General features: G+C 45.9%; 1 protein-coding gene across 3 annotated transcripts in view; it reads right to left on the bottom strand.

Moving 5' to 3' along the window:
- The window catches only part of LOC139757243 (pikachurin-like), a 474,495-nt gene that overhangs the window by 353,020 nt on the left and 97,941 nt on the right, over window positions 1-23,534 (bottom strand). The window contains exon 2 of one of the 3 annotated variants that reach the window (XM_071677506.1): window positions 1,906-1,953. The exons of the other annotated variants lie outside the window; for them this stretch is intronic. Coding sequence (XP_071533607.1) covers window positions 1,906-1,953 — 48 coding nt within the window. The remainder of the gene's footprint in view (window positions 1-1,905; window positions 1,954-23,534) is intronic. 3 annotated transcript variants of the gene reach the window in all.

Raw genomic sequence — 23,534 nt, 5'->3', positions numbered from 1 at the left:
CTGACCTGGAGAGCCAGCGTCATCCCAAGACGCATACAAAGATCAAAATCATGAAAGAAAAAAAAAAACTCAAAAGTAATAAACGGATCCCGGGGAAAAATGGTGAAAAGTTGAAGAGAAAAAATTATGGAGATATACGACAAGAAGAAAACGTAATGAGCGAAGAATTCTACGACGAAAACGAGGAGCAGGTAAGTAAAAAAAGAAGGAAAAAATAAAGTTTAAAGCGGTAAGGAAAGGAGAGAGGGGGACGTGGAGAAGATATGGAAAAAGACGAAAGAGAAGAATGAGCGAAGGAAGAGGCTGGAACGGAACTGGGGAGGGAGGGAAAGAAAACGGGAGGAAGACGAGACAGAAGGGAGAGAGAATGGCATGGGAGAGGAAAGAGGGAGGGAGAGGTAAGGGAGCATTTGAGGCAGGTAAGAGGACGTGGAATTCCTGAGAAGGGAGAGTAAAGTAAGAGAGAGAGAGAGAGAGAGAGAGAGAGAGAGAGAGAGAGAGAGAGAGAGAGAGAGAGAGAGAGAGAGAGAGAGAGAGAGAGAGAGAGAGAGAGAGAGGAGATGTGATGGGGCAAGGAAGAGATCCCAAGGCTATTTATTATGACATGTCCTACTGCTTTCCCTGCCTGATACCTGGTCATCATTACCTGATGCTTTTCCACCCCATCCTTTATTTACCTGGTCAACTGATACCTTACTTTATGCTTTACCTGGTCTCCTGAGGCCTTACCCTTTGCTTTACCTGGTCAGCTGATCTTATCCTAGTCACCAGACGCCTTGCCTTGTGCTAACCTCGTCTCCTGGTACCTCACCTCCCGCTAACCTTGTTAACCTACTGCTGACCTTGTGACCTATGACCTCCGGTGGACTCCAAAGACCCCGTGTGTCTGTGACCAAGCACCCTACTGCTACTGCTGCTGCTGCTGCTCCTGCTTCATTTCCTCTGATCTTGCCTCAAGGTCCTGGTGCTAGGACCAGCCTGGACCCTTCAGCCGACCTCACCAGCCAAGACCGTAACATAATCTATCTCGTGAATTCTCGAGAGTCTCCATTCTCTGGACCATACATAACATGTCCGCTGTCTGTTGTTACACGCACCTCGGAACCATTTCTGGTCCCCCTCCTGATATCGCTACTGTTTACTTCCGCGGTGTACTGATCCAAAGTTCAAGCTTTAAATATTTCCTAGCTTGCTGTGTATCTTAAAATACTTGAAAATATATATAAAAAAAATGGGATTGTGAACTTCAAGAACGAGTTTTACAGAGTTGTAGGAAGGACATCGGGTACAGAGCCTCTCAGGGTGAGGAGTGGGTGAGTGTTGGGAGAGAGCGACATGGAGAGGTAAACACAAGTCTTAGAACAATAGGTGACGTCAGTGAGGAGTGTGTGAGTGGGTCGGCGGGAGGACGTCAGATGTATGGCTCGGGACACGACTACATGCTTGAGGGAGGAAAAGCAGGAACTTAGCCAGGGGCCAAAAAAAATAAAAAGAGGCGCCTGAAAAATGATGGATGACGTAAAATTACAGAAGAGAAACATGAAGGTCTGGAAGGAATCCTGATCATCAGGGAATATACAAGAACGAGGGACTGGAAGGACTCTGGATCGAAGACTACACACACAAGGAGTGCTGGAAGGAGTCTGGATCGCAGATTACATAGACATGGAGTGCTGGAAGGAGTCTGGATTGAAGACTACACACACAAGGAATGCTGGAAGGAACCTGGATCATCACGATGTATACACCATCCACATCCACGTAAAAGTCTGCACAGCCAACCACCAACCTCTCGTCACTCCAGACATGACCAAGTCTAAGCATAACATTCGAGGCGTGCGTCACGTGTGGGGAGCAGAGGACAATATAAAATAAACCAGTAACTAAATCCTTCTATCATCTTACCTGACATCCAGTGGGTTTCCCTCGCTCTCATATCCCCTGCCAACCCACCTGTGGATAGAGGATAGACTCATTTTCCTACCGTGAAGCAAAACAAAACACTCAAAAATAGTATATAACAATAACCCAAAAATTTCACATACCAGTAAATAACAAGTCGTTACCAGTCGTTATAATGCAACAAAGACACGTGTCAATTGTAACAATAAATGTCCAAATGCCTCACTAAACAACACTGGTTCACCTACACTATGTAAACAACTGAAATTTTATGTATAAACACCAGGGAGGACATGGGGAAAGCCTGATGACATAAGACCCAACAGTCCTTACGAAGTTACCTCATGAAGGACAGCAATAGTATCCTACATTCCTAATCTGTACAGGTGGTTTCAGGAGAGCAAATCAGGAGGATTGACGTACGAAATTCAGGCACCCGTAGAGTGTGTTTATTCCTTATTATAGCGGACATACAGACTAATAAACACACACACACACACACAGACTGATAAACAGACAGACACAAAGGTGTGTCCCCCAACGGTAACAAAAGCCAGTCCTCCAGAGTCCATTATTTCCCGTGTGGTAAAGAATGTTGGTCATGAACCAAGAGAATCTAATCAATGGTTGATTAAGATTTTTCTCAAGTGTCAGTCCTTGATCTGTCGGCAGTGTCTTAATGAGATAGAGCAGTCCATCTCTCCCGCAGCACCACGGAAAAAGTTTTCTCTCGCTTTATCCTTACTTTTCTCTCCTCCCGTCAATACCGCTGCTCTTTTCTCTGTCTTGTGTTCGTTATCCGGTCTCTCTTGTTGTGGGGTGATGCTTGTAGTTTTTTTTTCTATTTATAATATTTACTTCTCCCGTTCATCTCTCTTGCCTGGTTCCTGTTACTGTGGCTATTATCATATGGTGTCCATTCGCTAGTTCTACCCCGCTGACCCCAGACTTCGTCCCAGATCTCTCTCTCTCTCTCTCTCTCTCTCTCTCTCTCTCTCTCTCTCTCTCTCTCTCTCTCTCTCTCTCTCTTACAATAGCAACAGCAATAAAGTGAATTTAAATTGTTCGGTTTGTCAGATGGTCAAAGCGGTTAGTCATTCTGTCCTCCCGCTGATCACTAGACCCGCTTTGTTCGTTTCTAACTCGAGCAGATAACCTCCCTCATACACCATGAAGTCTTAGACTATCAGACTTTCCCTAATGGCCATCCTACGTATGCTGTTAACGACCAAAATCAGCTGAATGACTCCGTCACAGACCATCAGGTCTTCTGCTGTCTGACTTACCCATGTACTCTGTCGTACACCCAACGCTTCTTCATCCTCTCATCTATTCCATGACTTAACATTAAGTCTCCACTATGACTTAACATAAAGTCTCCACTAAGACTTAACACTAAGTCTCCACTATGACTTAATGTGAAGTCTACACTATGACTTAATATCAAGTCTCCACTATGACTTAAACATTAAGTCTCAACTACGACTCAAACATTGTCTCCATTAGTGTTTCGCTCACCACAATATCGCACGTTAGTTCCCCGTGGTCGATCCGACTGTGAGGTCTAGTGTGGTCTGATGCGACACTACTCCCCCCCCCCAACCCCAACCCCAAACCCACCCCCTCCTACAACTCTTCCCCGCTGGGACGTAAATCTCCCAAAACTCCTCCCACCTGATTCAGGCAATTACGTCTCGAATCCCTTCAGATACGACGGCACGATCCTGAACTACGGCGGTTGCGATCCTGCACCACGACACCCTAGAGCACGACGGTACGATCCCTAAACGACCGTACGACCCGTGGACATGACCTTACAATCGTTGAACACGACGGTACGATCCTCAAACGACCGTACGACCCGTGGACATGACCTTACAATCGTTGAACACGACGGTACGATCCTCAATCGACCGTACGATCCGTGGGCATGACCTTACAATCGTTGAACACGACGGTACGATCTTTCAAACCACCGTACGTACGACCCTTCAGCACGACCGCACAATCCTTGAATAAGGACGGTACGACCTGTGAGCACGACGGTACGACCGCAAAGCACGATAAGAAGACCTTTGGGTACGCTAACTTTGCCTCCGACCTGACCTTTAAAGGTTAAACCATCACACCCAGGGGTCATTACATCGCGAGCTCAAGGAGTTAATTATACTCATCACGATCAAGAACCCAAAAGTTCAAGGCAAAATGTGCACTTAAGTTTATCCCGCATTTAGAACTTTCCAAGGAAGTTCAGGGTAATAACTCAAGCTTATCATGTGATATCATCACACACGTTTTTGCGACGATGAAACTCAATCTAAAGAGTATAATTTTTTCGTAACTTTCAACTTCGGGGAATCTATATTCCCTGCACTAATAAATTCAACAGTTACGAGTTTATTGATACTTAGACAAGTAAGATCCGTAGCTGCATTATGAATAAGATATATGTCAGAACGACAAAAGTCATCCCTCTGCTTTAATATCTAACCGAAGAAAGTAATATCACTAAGTATAATCAATATCTAACGTAAACTAGCGAAAAAGACGATCAAACATTAAAACTGAGAACGTACGAGAGATGAGTACAGCGAGGAAGCGTACTCTGCCTTCATTAATCATGAGCAGCGAGTCGATGAAAAGAAATAACTTCTCCAAATTTGACCATAATCCACCATGTCTCATCAAAGATTACGGTCAGCGACTCAAGTTCCAGGTTATATACGTATAATCTAGGAACGCCTCTGTGGCTCTGATGCAATCCCGAGACTGAGCTACGGTCAATAACATCAATAATCTCGCCAAATGCTATCGAAATCCAAGATTAATGAGGAAAATGGTACGTCTGGGACTTACTAATTGGGAGGGAGACGCGCGCGCGCGAGTGAGTGTGTGTGTGGTGTGCAGTTACGGCAGAAGACGTTTCAAACACATGCCACACCTCCCTCCTCCATCTTCCCAACCTGGGATGAGGAACGATCACTTTTGTCGTCTTAATAACTTTCATCATTATCGAAAATGAGTCAGCAAACCTTACAGGAACATATTAAAAGTCCAGGACCAAAGTATGGACGGAGGACGGATGGCAGGGGCGCCCCTGGAAACAGCACGGGGCTTAATGAAGATAATTCAAACACTTCGTCATTACGGTGGACGACCAGAAACAGAAAAATACAGTACACTGCGCCACACGCAAACATCATTACGTCACGGATGAGAAGCATTTAAAAGATCTAGGATGATATGATACCTTGATGACCTTTAGCTTCAGCCAAGGCAACAAAGCAACGATTGTATCTTCAAAACAGAAGACTAACGTAAGACGGGAGTTAAGCGGACCTTCGATACGTGAAGCAAAACACCAGCAATGGCGAGCTGAACCACCAATGACCGGCTTCAGTTTTTACAACGCGTTCTAAACTGGAGGATATGTGTGACCCGACATCATCCTTCAAGTGGAGGAAAAACTTTTAAGTTAGAGAATATGTGCCAAACAGCCGTGGTGAACGGTACAGCAATACCATCGCAACGACAAGCCTCAGTGAAGTACCTTGTATAAGCGGGGAAAACAATGTAAACATCCGGGTTTGGAAAATCGCTCCCCTCACTGCCGACAACGGAAACATTACGATCAATCCAGCGGAGGGATTCGAACACCACTTCCTGGACAGGTATCTGTAGTGTACCTGATCACACATCCAGGGCCTGCACGGTACGCCACCCTGAGGGACGTAGGCTTTAGCAACCTCACTAAACCACGGGGGGTTATACAGGGCCTTGATCCCAGACCAATCACATTGCTCAGTGGTGCTGGTGCTGGTGGTATGGGCCTATCACGTGCACAGTGGTAGTGGGAAGGCCCAATCACCGTAAAGTGGTACTGACAAGAACCAATCACCGTGTATGATGGTGTACGGGGGAAGGACCAATCACTGTGAAGAGTGGTACCAGGAAGGACCAATCACCGTGAAGAGTGGTACCAGGATGGACCAATCGCCGTTGAGGGCGGTACTGGAGAAAACCAGTCTTCGGGATAAGTCAGCCGGGAACTCTGTTGATTCAATTGTGGATTTAATGGTCGGGGCAAATCCTGTTGTCTGAAGGAGGGAGGGTCGGGAGGGTCTTACCCAACTCCCTCCATGTTTCTGACCCCCTCCTTCACCCATCCTACAGGATACCCCTCCACCCCCTCATCCTACAGAACTGCTCCATCCTCATCCTACAAGATAGCGGATGTAGTATCCTTCGGTGGTCTTCTACTCCTACAGCCCCGGATGGACCCAGACTACTAGATTAGGTCGTTGGTCGACCAAGTTGTTGGAGGCCGCAGTACGCAGGCCCACACAGCCCTCACAGCCTGGCTGGTCTGATACACTTAACAGGTACTTGTCCTGAACCCTCTCAAATTTCTCCACGGTACATCCCATGGTGTTCTTGAAGGCTGCACGCAAGGTGTTGGAGAAACCTCTGGCCCTGTATGATGATGAAGGTGTTCTCTCTCTCTCTCTCTCTTGATGTTCATATCACGACGTTTGATTTTTGAGGTAGTGTTTTAACGAAGTCTCCCACGCCTGTTGTACAAGTATGGGAGCAATTTACGAGTGTAAGTTAGGGGGGACCACGTCTTCTAGGATTTTCCAGATGTAGATGATGATATAACTCTACCGTCTGCGCTCTGTAGCCTCAGTCATTCCAGCAGTTCCCACATTACTCCCAGCCACACCCTGCAACCACACTTCGCATGACACCAGTACATTCCCCTGGTACATCCAGTGATTCACCTTCGTATAATCCCTGCCAGTATACCTTGCCTGGGTGTAGCACCTTCCTCTAATAGAACTCCTTCCCGAATAACTTCCCAGTATAACCTACCATCGGTGCCTCTCCCTAGTATAAACCCTGCCAGGGTACCTCCCTCGTCACTCCAAGTTCTCCTGGTATAAAACCCCTGGACAGACCCTGCTCCCCTACACCCCAAGACAGACCCTGCTCCCCCGCACTGGTCTTGGGTCCTCCCCACCAGCTACCAACTACTCTTTCCGCCCCCGTCCTTTTACACGAATACCCCCTTCTTCCTTACACCCTCCTCGCCACTCCACGCCTCTCACCAGCTCCTCCTCCTCCTCATGTAAGTCCTCTCCCCCTCATCCTACAAGCTCAGGTATATGTCTCCCCCTCCTCCTACAAGCCCTCCGCACGTGCCTGCATATGTGCTACAAACACGTCCCCTCCTTAAGGTCCCCCTAAACCACTCTCTCTCTCTCTCTCTCTCTCTCTCTCTCTCTCTCTCTCTCTCTCTCTCTCTCTCTCTCTCTCTCTCTCTCTCTCCCCATCTCCCAGAACCCTATCCTCCCACAGCACAACGCGAACAACCCAACACTTGAGTCTAACATAACAGGATGGGTCTTATGTTACCTACTTCACCGGATAACAATCACAGCCCAAAACGTCTTTCGTCTGGCACCCTATCTCGGCCCAAATTGTCCCAACTGTCCGCCGCCAAGCGCCACCGCTCATCACGAAGTTGTTGTACTCTTGTTTCTTTCACATAATCTTGCTTTATGCATTACACAGGACGCTACATACCGGTCAGGTGCACTGGAAAGCATTGTAATTCAGCCTTCGCTTGTTTCCCGCGCGTATGTTCCTCGTCATCGTACTTTACGAGTCAAGTTATTGTATCTACGAAGGTAAATGTTGAAAGTCCCGGGATTTTTTTTAAAATTATGAGTCAGATTGACATACGAAGGTTAAAACAACTTAACTGTTATGTTCGGGTCTTTAAAATTCAACTTGAACAATATGGTAAGACACTTGGGCACCTTACTGGGTCAGGTCAAAGACCAAGCCATTAACATCTGAGGGTCGTGCCGTCGTGCTCAAGGGTCGTAAGGTAGTGCTCAAGGGTCGTACCACTGTGGTCAAGGCTCGTACCGTCGTGCTCAAGAGTAGTACTGTCGTACTCAAGGGTCGTAACACCGTGGTCAAGGGTCGTACCGTCGTGCTCAAGAGTAACACTATCGTACTCTAGGGTCGTACCACCGTGGTCAAGGGTCGTACCAGTGTGGCTAAGCGTCGTACCGTCGTGCTTTTTACCGACCATGTGGTCTTTTATGTCCGTTTTACGGAAGGTGGTACAAATATTGCATTTGCCTCAGTTAACAGACCAATCAAGGGAGTAACTTTGTTAGTTGTGTACGACCAACCGAGTTCCTGGAATGTTGACAAATATGATAGATATTAACGGCAATTGTACAGTGTGTGTGTGTGTGTGTGTGTGTTGACCCAGCCTGTCCATGTACTGAATGCATGAGGCCCTCAGCTCATCCCTATGACTTGACTCGCATATCAAAATGCTGTCCATGTATATATATATACCTCGCAAACGCGGGAGACAGCGACAAAGTATAAAAAAAAAAAAAAAAAAAAAAAAAAATATATATATATATATATATATATATATATATATATATATATATATATATATATATATATATATATATATATATATATATATATGAGTACTGACTCAACCTGTAACATCTGTTTATATATTGAACACATAGGTTCTTCAGTCCACCTGTGTGATCTACCATGTACATAACTCTACTACTCCTATATATATATATATATATATATATATGTATGGTACCTAGCCCACCCTACACTATTCTTGTATCTAAGTAATAAATGCCTGAGGTCATCTGTGACTTGCCTCATATTCAACCACGATTAATCTTGTGTAAGTCTATATACGAAGCCTGCCCAGAGCATGTAATGCATCGTTCACGTTACAGCAAGTTGGCTGGTACATAAAGAAATGATTACAGTAACATCTGTTCACCTCGCTCTTCCTGCCAAGTGATGATCACTTGGGTAGTTACCAAATAAGAGCACTGTTTATCCCCCCACCCTAACGATGGTTGTACAATTTTTTACGGTTGTTGAGCCAACACACAAGTATTTCCTGTGAGGGAACGATGCATCAGCTCGTAGTGGTGGTGTTACATGCAACACTCACCAGTTGTGTTGGTCGGACGCATCACACTGTGTTCCAAGAGGGTCACAACTTCTACCCATTCTGGTTGTACGGGGTTCAGTCCCCCTTCTTCTGTCTCTTTTATCTCGATACTCTATACCTCCTTCCCATATTCTCAATCCTGTTAACTGTGTCAGTCGTGTTTTCCAGACTGGCAGTCAGTCTATCTGGTTCATGTCTATGGCTTCTTTCTGCTCATAGCTTTCCATTCACTGGGTAACGTGTGGTGTTGTTCTCTGCCATTCTCTACTGTCCTGTCAATGTCTGTGCTTCTGTCGTTCTGCCATGTCACTGGTCAGGTCAAGTGTCCCTTGTAAGGGCTTGACCTTAACCACTTGACGGTTACGACCCTTCAGGAGGACACGACCTACGACCTGATCCTATCAGGGTTACGTCAAAAGACCAAGTCATCTTATCCAGTGGGTTATTCCCTCGCTTTGAGGGTTGACAACTTCGTGTTCAAAAAAAAAAAAAAATGAGTTACGTCTCTTAACAACTGAACTATCTTTCCACACCACTCTCTCTCTCTCTCTCTCCCTCTCTCTCTCTCTCTCTCTCTCTCTCTCTCTCTCTCTCTCTCTCTCTCTCTCTCTCTCTCTCCCTCTCTCTCTCTCTCTCTCTCTCTCTCTCCCCACTCTCTCTCTCTCTCACTCTCTCTCTCTCTCTCTCTCTCACTCTCTCTCTCTCCCTCTCTCTCTCTCCCTCTCTCTCTCTCTCTCTCTCTCTCTCTCTCTCTCTCTCTCTCTCTCTCTCTCTCTCTCTCTCTCTCTCTCTCTCTCTCTCTCTCTCTCTCTCTCTCTCTCTCTCTCTCTCTCTCTCTCTCTCTCTCTCTCTCTCTCTCTCTCTCTCTCTCCCTCTCTCTCTCTCTCTCTCTCTCCCCTCTCTCTCTCTCTCTCTCTCTCCCCACTCTCTCTCTCTCTCACTCTCTCTCTCTCTCTCTCTCACTCTCTCTCTCTCTCTCTCTCTCTCTCGCCTCGCTCGCCCGGAGGATTGAAAGTTCGTTAAGATTCGATAATCCGAGAGAGCGATTGTGGCTGGGTCCGTCGCTACGTGTCTGGTCAGGTTATCTACGTAAGAGGCGCACCTCCACCACCACCACAACCACCAGCTTCCCACATCGTACCCCAGGATTTGATGGTGTGTGTGTGTGTGTGTGTGTGTGTGTTGCCTGGACTGACGAAAGGAGAGGAGAGGAACCCACCCCCCCCTCACCCCCACCTCCGGTCCGGATCCCACTGTCTCATACCAAGGTTTCGAGAGAGAGAGAGAGAGAGAGAGAGAGAGAGAGAGAGAGAGAGAGAGATAATAACTGCGGACATTCCACCATTATCTTAATCTTTAATCAGATAATGTCCCCTTCGTAAATACGAGTCATTTGTCATGAAATTATTGGCCCCCAACACTATAGATTACATCATGAAACCTTATAATTACATGATTATACGACCTTAATGGTAATTGGGCGACATTCTCTCCTAATAGCAATAGCTGCAATTCTGGCTCCATAATCACCGGTTCTACGTATGATGCAGCTAATTCTGGCAGCTAAATGGGAAGGTAACAGCTGAAGCTAAAACAAGGCAGTTTAAAGTACCAGTTTAGGTAACTAAGGTTAAGAACTTAAAGGCCTAGTAAAGCTAATACTACTACTACTACTACTACTACTACTAACGTAAAGGTAAATAAAAAAAAGAGATAAAGCTAATGAGATGGAGAAATTAGCTGATGTAGCTTGGCATCACAAAGCTAAGAAAGGTCGTTGTCAACTGCAACAGTAAGAACTGGTGGTTAAGTGTACCTGGTGAGGCTAGTTTACTCTTCAGTGCGATGTTAGGATCCTCGAGCATGAAGTTGAACTTTGACCTTGAACAATGACGTTGAACTTTGACCCTGAACAATGACGCTGAACTTTGACCCTGAATAATGACGCTGAACTTTGACCCTGAACAATGACGTTGAACTTTGATCCTGAACAATGACGCAGAACTTTGACCCTGAAAAATAACGTTGAACTTTGACCCTGAATACTGACGTTGAACTTTGACCCTGAACAATGACGCTGAACTTTGACCCTGAATAATGACGTTGAACTTTGACCCTGAACAATGACGCTGAACTTTGACCTTGAACAATGACGCTGAACTTTGACCCTGAATAATGACGCTGAACTTTGACCCTGAACAATGACGTTGAACTTTGATCCTGAACAATGACGCAGAACTTTGACCCTGAAAAATAACGTTGAACTTTGACCCTAAACAGTCAGGTCAAACGCCCGGCCTTCGAACCCACCAATCACTCGTAGCGTCCAAGGGGTCGTACCATCGTACTGAAAAGGTTAAACGATGCGGCTAAATGATACGACCAGTTAAACGAAGCGGCTTAAAATCGTTAAACACACCAACAACGTGGATCAGCTAAACCAATCAAATGAACCGACCGACTGTAAAAGGGAAATGACAGCTTTTTGGCCAGGTTTCCACAACAGGCAGATGACTGAAACATTTACATGGGGGGAAAAAGACGAAGTTGAAGCTGGTACTGCCCCACACAGCTCGCTTCGAGCAGCGGCTAAGTGAACAGCTAATTCAGCTAAGCGGAGAGAGAGAGACACACACACAATTACCACAACTACCTAACCACCATTTATGAAGCAGTTATATTACTAACAACAAAACCTTCTCCTACATTTTTGTTTGTAATGTGACGTCAAACATAGCGTTTCGTTAGGTTGGCCCCACAACTCATGCTCAGTTTTCTACGGAAACTCAGCCAAGGTTTCGGGTAAGAGGAAGTCAAAATTTGGGTATGATGGAGTTCAAAGATTTGGGTAACATGAAGTCAATGGGTATGATGGAGTTCAAAGATTTGGATAACATGAAGTCAAAGGGTATGATGGAGTTCAAAGATTTGGGTAACATGAAGTCAATGGGTATGATGGAGTTCAAAGATTTGGGTAAGATGAAGTCAAAGGGTATCATGGAGTTCAAAGATTTGGGTAACATGAAGTCAATGTGTATAATGAAGTTCAAAGATTTGGATAACATGAAGTCATTGGGTATAATGAAGTTCAAAGATTTGGATAAGATGAAGTCATTGGGTATAATGAAGTTCAAAGATTTGGGTAAGATGAAGTCAATGTGTTGGTTCACTGTGATCTATCACAGCTTTGCCTCCTGGAGGTCAGAACTCGTTTGCTTTTAAAGTGTGGTGACCTCACTTAAGAGAAGCACAGAGAACTGATAGATAAGGTCCAGAGGAGGGCAAAGGAGATGATAACGGAGATAAGAGAGATATGTCACCAGGAAAAGGTGAGAGATCTTAAAGTTGGCCATCACAGGAGAGTGTGGGGTGACCTGATAACAATTTCAAACCAGCTTCATAATGATGACAATGAACATTTCTTCCTTCGAAAGATGCTGTGAAACAAATTGATCCAGAAATTGTTGCCAAGGGTGAAGAAAAGGACTTTTATAGTATAAGAGCAATATATGAACGGAATGTACTACGTTAAGGGAGAGTGAATCTGGAGAGCAAACACAGTTTAAAAAGGTTGTTTAACATTAGAGAAAATTCAATAGATGGGGGTCCCATGAGTGTAGAACTCTCCCCCCCTCACAGTAAAAATAGGTAATTACTCTAAGTACTTACACACACACACACACACACACACACACACACACACACACACACACACACACATAAACACACGAAAATATACGAACACAAAGGCCCATAAAAAACAAAATACCTCCACACAAAACTTAAATGAAATACAAGCGAAGCAATATAAGTGTGTATGTGTGTATGTGTGTGTGTGTATGTGTGTGTGTGTGTGTGTGTGTGTGTGTGTGTGTGTGTGTGTGTGTGTGTGTTTTCACTCCTCCCAGTTAGTGGACAAGCAAAAGGCACGAGAGACTCACGTGCATGAAGCCCTAGAAAAGGAAATTCCCAGGTAGACACACTCACCTTGTAGACCCATGAATGCCAGTCATTCCAAGTGTGTTAACCTCTCGACCGCGGCGGTGCGAACCCTGAGCACGACGGTACGACCCTATGGTACGACTGACTGATGGGAACCCCTAAAGGTCAAGTCATCATACCCAAGAGTCGTACCGTTGTGCTCAAGGGTCGTCGTTATGTACCTTCATGCTCACGGGTCCTTCCGTCGTGTTCGAGGGTCGCCCCTTCGTGCTCACGTGTCGTGAGTTCGTCCTCGAGGGTCGCACAGTCGTGCTCATGTGTCGTGCGTTCGTGCTCGTGGGCCGTACCGTCATGCTCACGTGTCGTGCGTTCGTGCTCGAGGGTAGTACCGTCGTTCCCACTGGTCGTACCGTCAAGGGTCATATTGCCGTGTCGAAGACTCGTGGTGTCAAAACAAGTTCACGGAATTACGACGCCACTGAGGCACAAGCACTCCGGCCCAGGTCAAAAATAAAACCATAATAAGGAAACGAATTCTAACTTTCGCTTCTTCCCGAACGTAAATCTAAGAAAATAACAAACATCCACAAACAAGACCACAGCCGTTGGGAGAAGAAGGAGGAGAAGGAGGAGGAGGAGGAGGAGGAGGAGGAGGAGGAGGAGGTTAAGAAGAAGAAGAAGAAGAATAAGAAGAAGAAGAAGAAGAAGAAGAAGAAGAAGAAGAAGAAGAAGAAGAAGAAGAAGAGGACGAAGAAGAAGAAGAAGAAGAAGACGAAGAAGAAGAAGAAGAAGAAGACGAAGAAGAAGAAGAAGAAGAAGAAAGAGAAGAAGAAGAAGAAGAAGAAGAAGATCGCCCAGTGGAGTAAAAGTGAAGCAACAAATCGGTTCAAAGTTCACACGTGAACATCAAGAGTTAATTATCCGGGTTGAATCCCACAATGAATATTCAGTCATGGTGGATCATTACAGCCTTCCCGTATCACTGGTGTGTGTGGGGGAGAGACTGGTGGTGGAGGAGGAGGTGGAAGGTGGTACGTGGAGGCGGTTAAGTGAGGGGAAGTGTGTGTGGTGGAGCAACGGAAAGCAAGGGGAAAGAGAAAGGGGGAAACGCCCGAGTGGTAGGGCCAAGAAAGGGGAGCCAAAACACAAGAGGGGAATTAAGGGGATATAAGGGAAAGGGTTAGCGGAGAGAACTGCGCTTAAAGCAATTGAGTAATGTCTCGGGAGACAGAGGGACGGACAGAATTAGACAGAGGGACGGACAGAATTAGACAGAGGGATGGACAGAGGGACGGACAGAATTATACAGAGGGACAGACAGAATTAGACAGAGGGATGGACAGAATTAGACAGAAGGACGGACAGAATTAGACAGAGGGATGGACAGAATTAGACAGAAGGACGTACATAATTAGACAGAGGGATGGACAGAATTAGACAGAGCGAATAACAAAATGACATGTGTTTCATCAATGACAGAGGGAAAAGTGTCAGTGAAATAACACACACACACAAACACACACACACACACACACACACACACACACACACTAGTTTACGCCCTCTACCCATTCATCAACTTTTTCCACAGATGATGAACGGCTGGGTATGCTGTGAGCACAAACCCCTAACGCAGCTTTGTGCCCATTTAACGATCCGCCCTAAGGAAAGGATGAACAACTGGATTGACCGTGGGCCGACTGCCGCGCCCAGGGATTTGACCCCAGGCATACCCGTGTGTGAATCATGGTCAGCGGCGTTAACCACCACACCACGGAAGCTTGTGCGCGGGTAATTACTTATCTGTACTGTACGAGGAGGAGGTTTTGCACTCGTGGGGGAGCCATGTCCTGAACATTCTAAACCATCGTAAAACCACGTAAAAAAAACCCACCTCTGCATGGTGTCCACAATCACCACATCCTCTCACAGCATATCACGCTCGTCCAACATTCTTCTACTATAAAATTATTCCTTTACGTCTTTTCTAACAAGATTCTTGTTCACTGTCATGTTATGTCCCCAAGTTGTCCTATCCCTTCATCTTTCGAAAAACCGTTCACTGTCAATAGGATCAGCAAGTATTACAACTGTAATACGCAGGCAACACTGAACACAGGAACAGTATGGAATACAACAACAACACAACACAGAGGCAAAGGTAAACACAGGAACAGCAAGGAATGCAACACAGTAACACGACACAGAGGCGACGGTGAACACAGGAACAGCAAGGAATGCAACACAGTAACACGACACAGAGGCGACGTTGAACACAGGAACAGCAAGGAATGCAACAGTAACACGACGACGGTGAACGGAGGAACAACGAGAGAGAACGTTATAGGGAAGCTAAGTGAAGCAGAACGGCAGCCATTCCACGCTAGTTTAATGCCGTTTCAATTAAACACAGGAAGGGAGAGACGAGAGCTGGGAAATTAACGCCAACAAGGTAAAACAGGTAAGTGCATTAAATTACCAGCCGAGGGGAAAGATGGGAGGGACAGAGGACAGTGTGAGGGGAAGAGTGGATGAGGGAGGGATGGAGGACAGAGATGGAACGGGAAGCGTGATGGAAGGGAAGGACGTGAGGCAGTAACAGGAACTATCAAGGTTTATGCATTTAAGGTTGGTTAAAATGACGCAGATCCCATCTTCTCCCTCAAGCCAGGTATTCCCATTTTCAACGGTGTTTATGTTGACACTGTCATGACCACATGTGTCGCAGGTAAGAGCAATCTGTCTGTCCAATACGCAATTTCGTTCTCCAGGTCTACCTTACTGACGGACAGGCTGGCTGGAGCGTGATCTTCCTAACCTAAAGTCCTGAAGTTCTAACACACGTAAATATTCTGGTTCTTTGGTCTACAATCAATTCACAATTCAGGACTGAAATTTGTATGATATATGAAATCAACACTTTTGCTTGGAAGTGGTTTCTTCTTCTTCTTCTTCTTCTTCTTCTTCTTTTTTTTTTTTTCTTCTTCTTCTTTTCTTCTTCTTCTTCTTCTTCTTCTTCTTCTTCTTCTTCTTCTTCTTCTTTTAACCGCTCTGCTTCCACCTTCACGGAATGCACCCATGCAAAACGCATTTAGACTTTTGGAAAAGAGTTTGAAGTGTCAGGTCCTTGTGCAGTGTGTGTGTGTGTGTGTGTGTCTGCTCTCCATGACCCCATCCATGACCCACAGCGTGGCAGAAGACTCAGCTATACTACACGCAACAATGATGCATAACTTTCTTTTTTTCAAGAAGTCACCACTTGGTCATTCATCTCTTCGGTGATCTCTGGTTCAAAGCGTTTCTTTCAGTATAACGCGCAACACCTTACTATCATCACTGTGTGAGCGTCCCACTGTCGACACTGACCCAATGGTACTTGAGGTCTATGATCTGAATTTCTGTTCACAAAGTCTTTTCACTCGTCTACCTACTTCCAACTTTTGTCTCCTGAGCTTCGTAAAACATTCCGAATCTATGCTCCGTCATCTTCACTTCTTTTCATAAGTTTGCTTTCTTCGTCAAGCGAACAAGCAGCCTTGCAGGAATGGCTACTCATATCCTTTTATCTTCGACACACAAGGACGACCACCACTACTACTGTCGACTTGAGACGAGAAGGTCTGCACCTATTCCTTTAATGGCGCCAGTGAGGCACAAGGTGACTTTCTCCTGTAACCAGCCTCTCATTACATTCTTCTGGCTCTCAGCCACTGTGGTAGAACACTTACTAATTACTGCACATGACCCTGTGCTTATTTCTCCCCAGTGAATACGTTTAGTGTTGAACTCGAATTTGCTAAATCCATACTTGGGATGGCACAGGGTAGGCTGCGTTAGTTTAATATCCATACGTGTTTGTTTTGTGATTGTGATCTGAGTAGTGTGTATGAGAAGGTGACGCTGCATATTAAGTCTTCATTATATGAGAAAATGAGAAGCAATTGTGTTTTCTCTTCTGTTTGGTTTTGTATTGAATGGTGCGATGGGTGATCCTGTCACACTGGAAATGTTGGAGGAATGGTTTGGTGTTGGAGGGAATGGGGGAAGGGGGAGGAAGGAGATGTGGTGGAAGTGGTAGTGGGTGCTGTAGGGACGATGGACAGTGGTGGAGAAGGGGGGTGGTGGTGGTGGAGAAGTATCATAATGAGAAGGAGGGGTGGCGTGGTGTGGTGGTGGTGATATACGAGAGGAAGAAACTGTGGTGGAGAAGCGCAGAATAATGGTGGTGGCGTAAGACGAAGTGAGGGACAACATGAGAAGCGTTGTGGTGGTGAGTGTTGGAGCAGGGCAGTAGTGGGAGGGGAGGAGTGGAGAGGACTGGTGGTTGGAAGGAAGAGGCAGGAGGGCAGGCTTGTGGTGGTGAAGGGAAGGAGGTGGCACGGGCCCAGCGGCGGGGTGTGTGTGGGTGGCATCCTGTAATGTAATATATAACGATGATAATGTCGTTATGGGGCAGGTAATGAGGGTATTAGCGTGACGTGCTACGGCACTTGCTGGCCTGGCCTGCTCCACCATGACAAGTACCAACCCTGCCAGCCAACCGACCACACGACTGTCAACAGCCAATGAGAATACGAGGCCGTAAGGTAAGAAGAGACGGGTGTATAACAGCCAACGAGAACGGAAACGATTTAAAACAGCCAATAGGGGACAAGGGAGGTTATTATAGGGGCCAATGAGACCAAAGGACAGTTTGAAGTAGCCAAAGAGGTCAAAAGACAGTTATAAATAAGTCAAGAAGGACGTGGGACAGTTCAAAACAGTCAACAGGAACAAGAAAGGGTTTATAAGAAGCCGAAGAAACAAAGAACGTTTCAAAAACAGCTAATGAGTTGACAACTTGAGGAGGCCAGTGAGAACAGAGGGCAGTGTACAACAATCTGGAAGAGAACGTGTTTTAATGGAGCCAGTGGGGGGATAAGGAAGGGTGCTAAAAAGCCATTGTGAACAAAGGACGCCTTGGAAACCTTCGTAGATTAAGACGTACATAAGCTTATCATGACAATGGTCGATGAGGAATGAAGCAGCAGCAGTGAGAGAGAGAGAGGAGATGGGTTAACAAGAGGTAGAGTGAAGAAGAAGGAGCTGGTGTTGATGGCAGGAAATAGTAAATCTACCACGTCTTAGGAAGATCATCGAGCGCTTCCTCCAGCAACCAGTGACTAGCGCAATGATCCAGAGCACACGCCACAAGCAACCACAGTAGAGAGACAACAGCACAACAAAACAATATTAGCGGTCAGTCACAGAGACCACGAGATCATATAGAAATAAAAAATAAAAGCGATCACTAAGAACACAGAACACAGTTATGACCACGGAAGACGAAAGATGAAACGTATCGACGAGCGAAAGGCGAGCATGGAGAACACAGCAAGAAGCTACGCGCATCTTGTGATGGATGAAGAGAAAAGTTAAAGGATTGACAAATCACAAAAAAGAAATTGCAAGCAACCAATGAGGACCCAGAACAGCACAAATAACAAGTAACTCGTGAAGACCCAGAAAAGCACAAGTTACAAGCAGGGAACGAGGACCCAGAACAAGTTACAAGCAGCCAGCGAGATGAGAAAATGCTGGAAACTCTCTCTCTCTCTCTCTCTCTCTCTCTCTCTCTCTCTCTCTCTCTCTCTCTCTCTCTCTCTCTCTCTGCAAAGAAGGAAGCGACAAACGCCACTTCCTGCATGTAAAAGAGGGAGTTAGAGAGCCATGGGTTATATTGTAGACTTGTGGGCGGGAGGGAGGGAAGCAGGATGGGCGGGAGGAGAGACGAGACGAGAGAGAGAGAGAGAGAGAGAGAGAGAGAGAGAGAGAGAGAGAGAGAGAGAGAGAGAGAGAGAGTCAAAGATATCTATAAATGGATAAAGAAGGGGGAAGACAAAGTCATATAAAAAAATTTGTTAACGAAGAAAATGATTCGCACAGCAACGAGTCTTCGTATGGAAAGAGAGGAGGTGGGGGGAAACGAGGCGATAAAAAAAAAAAAACTGATAAACAAAAAAGATTTAAAAAAGGACACGGCAGCACTGCAGTAAACCCGCGGTATAGGGGGTTGCACAGCAGCAGCGGGGGCACACCAGGGCGTCCAGGAGTTTGGGGAAAAAAAAAAAGCAAAACACAAAGTTGTGTGAAGCGACCGTTTGGGGGGACGAGGCTTGGAACCACGACCTGATGGTGGTGGGGGGGAACGAACGAAGGGTGGTTGAAAAGAAGAGGGAAGAGGGCCCCCCCAGTGGAATCCCAAACTGGAAGAGGGCCCATGCACTGGAATCCCAACGGGAAGATAGTCACCCACGGAATTACATAACAAAACCTCCAATACATTGACACCACACTAAACATGCATCTCAACCTACAATCTAGGTAAAACAAACAGAGTCTCACAACCTGCAACCTGAGACACGAAACTTCAACACTTATCTCAGAGTTATAGTAGAGCCCAATGTAAAACAACCCACGACAAGTTGGCATTTCCCCTTTCATCACAACAAAAACATTAAGGTTTGACAACCATTGCATTATCCCCGTCAATACTATGCTGCATGGGGCCGACATCCCAACCCCCGAATATTTACAACCCTTACAACCCAAAATCTAAGGACCCCGAATATTCACCACAGGGCAATAAGCACCTTACATTACACCTCACAAAAACTAGAAAAGCAAGGAATGCAACACAGTAACACGACACAGAGGCGACGGTGAACACAGGAACAGCAAGGAATGCAACACAGTAACACGACACAGAGGCGACGTTGAACACAGGAACAGCAAGGAATGCAACAGTAACACGACGACGGTGAACGGAGGAACAACGAGAGAGAACGTTATAGGGAAGCTAAGTGAAGCAGAACGGCAGCCATTCCACGCTAGTTTAATGCCGTTTCAATTAAACACAGGAAGGGAGAGACGAGAGCTGGGAAAATTAACGCCAACAAGGTAAAACAGGTAAGTGCATTAAATTACCAGCCGAGGGAAAGATGGGAGGGACAGAGGACAGTGTGAGGGGAAGAGTGGATGAGGGAGGGATGGAGGACAGAGATGGAACGGGAAGCGTGATGGAAGGGAAGGACGTGAGGGAGTAACAGGAACTATCAAGGTTTATGCATTTAAAGTTGGTTAAAATGACGCAGATCCCATCTTCTCCCTCAAGCCAGGTATTCCCATTTTCAACGGTGTTTATGTTGACACTGTCATGACCACATGTGTCGCAGGTAAGGGGCAATCTGTCTGTCCAATACGCAATTTCGTTCTCCAGGTCTACCTTACTGACGGACAGGCTGGCTGGAGCGTGATCTTCCTAACCTAAAGTCCTGAAGTTTCTAACACACGTAAATATTCTGGTTCTTTGGTCTACAATCAATTCACAATTCAGGACTGAAATTTGTATGATATATGAAATCAACACTTTTGCTTGGAAGTGGTTTTTCTTCTTCTTCTTCTCTTCTTCTTTTTTTTTTTTTTTTTCTTCTTTTTTCTTCTTCTTCTTCTTCTTCTTCTTCTTCTTCTTCTTCTTCTTTTAACCGCTCTGCTTCCACCTTCACGGAATGCACCCATGCAAAACGCATTTAGACTTTTGGAAAAGAGTTTGAAGTGTCAGGTCCTTGTGCAGTGGTGTGTGTGTGTGTGTGTGTGGTGTGTGTGTGTGTGTTGTGTGTGCTGCTCCCCATGACCCCATCCATGACCACAGCGTGGCAGAAGACTCAGCTATACTACACGCAACAATGATGCATAACTTTCTTTTTTTCAAGAAGTCACACTTGGTCATTCATCTTCTTCGGTGATCTCTGGTTCAAAGCGTTTTTTTCATTTATAAACGCGCAACACCTTACTATCATCACTGTGTCAGCGTCCCACTGTCGACACTGACCCAATGGTACTTGAGGTCTATGATCTGAATTTCTGTTCACAAAGTCTTTTCACTCGTCTACCTACTTCCTTCCAACTTTTGTCTCCTGAGCTTCGTAAAACATTCCGAGTCTATGCTCCGTCATCTTCACTTCTTTTCATAAGTTTGCTTTCTTCGTCAAGCGAACAAGCAGCCTTGCAGGAATGGCTACTCATATCCTTTTATCTTCGACACACAAGGACGACCACCACTACTACTGTCGACTTGAGACGAGAAGGTCTGCACCTATTCCTTTAATGGCGCCAGTGAGGCGCAAGGTGACTTCCTCCTGTAACCAGCCTCTCATTACATTCTTCTGGCTCTCAGCCACTGTGGTAGAACACTTACTAATTACTGCACATGACCCTGTGCTTACTTCTCCCCAGTGAATACGTTTAGTGTTGAACTCGAATTTACTAAATCCATACTTGGGATGGCACAGGGTAGGCTGCGTTAGTTTAATATCCATACGTGTTTGTTTTGTGATTGTGATCTGAGTAGTGTGTATGAGAAGGTGACGCTGCATATTAAGTCTTCATTATATGAGAAAATGAGAAGCAATTGTGTTTTCTCTTCTGTTTGGTTTTGTATTGAATGGTGCGATGTGTGATCCTGTCACACTAGAAATGTTGGAGGAATGGTTTGGTGTTGGAGGGAATGAGGGAAGGGGGAGGAAGGAGATGTGGTGGAAGTGGTAGTGGGTGCTGTAGGGACGATGGACAGTGGTGGAGAAGGGGGGTGGTGGTGGTGGAGAAGTATCATAATGAGAGGGAGGGGTGGTGTGGTGTGGTGGTGGTGATGTACGAGAGGAAGAAACTGTGATGGAGAAGCGCAGAATAATGGTGGTGGCGTTAGACGAAGTGAGGGACAACATGAGAAGCGTTGTGGTGTTGAGTGTTGGAGAAGGGCAGTAGTGGAAGGGGAGGAGTGGAGAGGACTGGTGGTTGGAAGGATGAGGCAGGAGGGCAGGCTTGGGTTGGTGAATGGAGGGAGGTGGCACGGGCCCAGCGGCGGGGTGTGTGTGGGTGGCATCCTGTAATGTAATATATAACGATGATAATGTCGTTATGGGGCAGGTAATGAGGGTATTAGCGTGACGTGCTACGGCACTTGCTGGCCTGGCCTGCTCCACCATGACAAGTACCAACCCTGCCAGCCAACCGACCACACGACTGTCAACAGCCAATGAGAATACGAGGCCGTAAGGTAAGAAGAGACGGGTGTATAACAGCCAACGAGAACGGAAACGATTTAAAACAGCCAATAGGGGATAAGGGAGGTTATTATAGGGGCCAATGAGACCAAAGGACAGTTTGAAGTAGCCAAAGAGGCCAAAAGAGAGTTATAAATAAGTCAAGTAGGACGTGGGACAGTTCAAAACAGTCAATAGGAACAAGAAAGGGTTTATAAGAAGCCGAAGAAACAAAGAACGTTTCAAAAACAGCTAATGAGTTGACAACTTGAGGAGGCCAGTGAGAACAGAGGGCAGTGTACAACAATCTGGAAGAGAACGTGTTTTAATGGAGCCAGTGGGGGGATAAGGAAGGGTGCTAAAAAGCCATTGTGAACAAAGGACGCCTTGGAAACCTTCGTAGATTAAGACGTACATAAGCTTATCATGACAATGGTCGATGAGGAATGAAGCAGCAGCAGTGAGAGAGAGAGAGGAGATGGGTTAACAAGAGGTAGAGTGAAGAAGAAGGAGCTGGTGTTGATGGCAGGAAATAGTAAATCTACCACGTCTTAGGAAGATCATCGAGCGCTTCCTCCAGCAACCAGTGACTAGCGCAATGATCCAGAGCACACGCCACAAGCAACCACAGTAGAGAGACAACAGCACAACAAAACAATATAAGCGGTCAGTCACAGAGACCACGAGATCATATAGAAATGAAAAATAAAAGCGATCACTAAGAACACAGAACACAGTTATGACCACGGAAGACGAAAGATGAAACGTATCGACGAGCGAAAGGCGAGCATGGAGAACACAGCAAGAAGCTACGCGCATCTTGTGATGGATGAAGAGAAAAGTTAAAGGATTGACAAATCACAAAAAAGAAATTGCAAGCAACCAATGAGGACCCAGAACAGCACAAATAACAAGTAACTCGTGAAGACCCAGAAAAGCACAAGTTACAAGCAGGGAACGAGGACCCAGAACAAGTTACAAGCAGCCAGCGAGATGAGAAAATGCTGGAAACTCTCTCTCTCTCTCTCTCTCTCTCTCTCTCTCTCTCTCTCTCTCTCTCTCTCTCTCTCTCTCTCTCTCTGCAAAGAAGGAAGCGACAAACGCCACTTCCTGCATGTAAAAGAGGGAGTTAGAGAGCCATGGGTTATATTGTAGACTTGTGGGCGGGAGGGAGGGAAGCAGGATGGGCGGGAGGAGAGACGAGACGAGAGAGAGAGAGAGAGAGAGAGAGAGAGAGAGAGAGAGAGAGAGAGAGAGAGAGAGAGAGAGTCAGAAGATATCTATAATATGGATAAAGAACGGGGAAGACAAAGTCATCATGAGAAAAATAGTTAACGAAGAAAATGATTCAGCACAGCAACGAGTCTTCAGTATGGAAAGAGAGGAGGTAGGGGAAACGAGGCGATAAAAAACATAAAACACTGATAAACATAAACAAGACTTAAAAAGGACACGGTCAGCACTGCAGTAAACCCGCTGAGTATAGCGGGTTGCACAGCAGCAGCGGCGGCACCAGCCAGGGCGTCCAGGAGTTTGAGGAAAAGAAAAAAAGACAAAACGACAAAGTTGTGTGAAGCGACCGATTGGGG

Source organism: Panulirus ornatus, chromosome 25 (assembly GCF_036320965.1).
Source record: "Panulirus ornatus isolate Po-2019 chromosome 25, ASM3632096v1, whole genome shotgun sequence".
Classification (NCBI taxonomy): domain Eukaryota; kingdom Metazoa; phylum Arthropoda; class Malacostraca; order Decapoda; family Palinuridae; genus Panulirus; species Panulirus ornatus.
The sequence above is the reverse complement of the archived record's forward strand: the minus strand, read 5'-3'. Positions and strand labels throughout refer to the sequence as shown.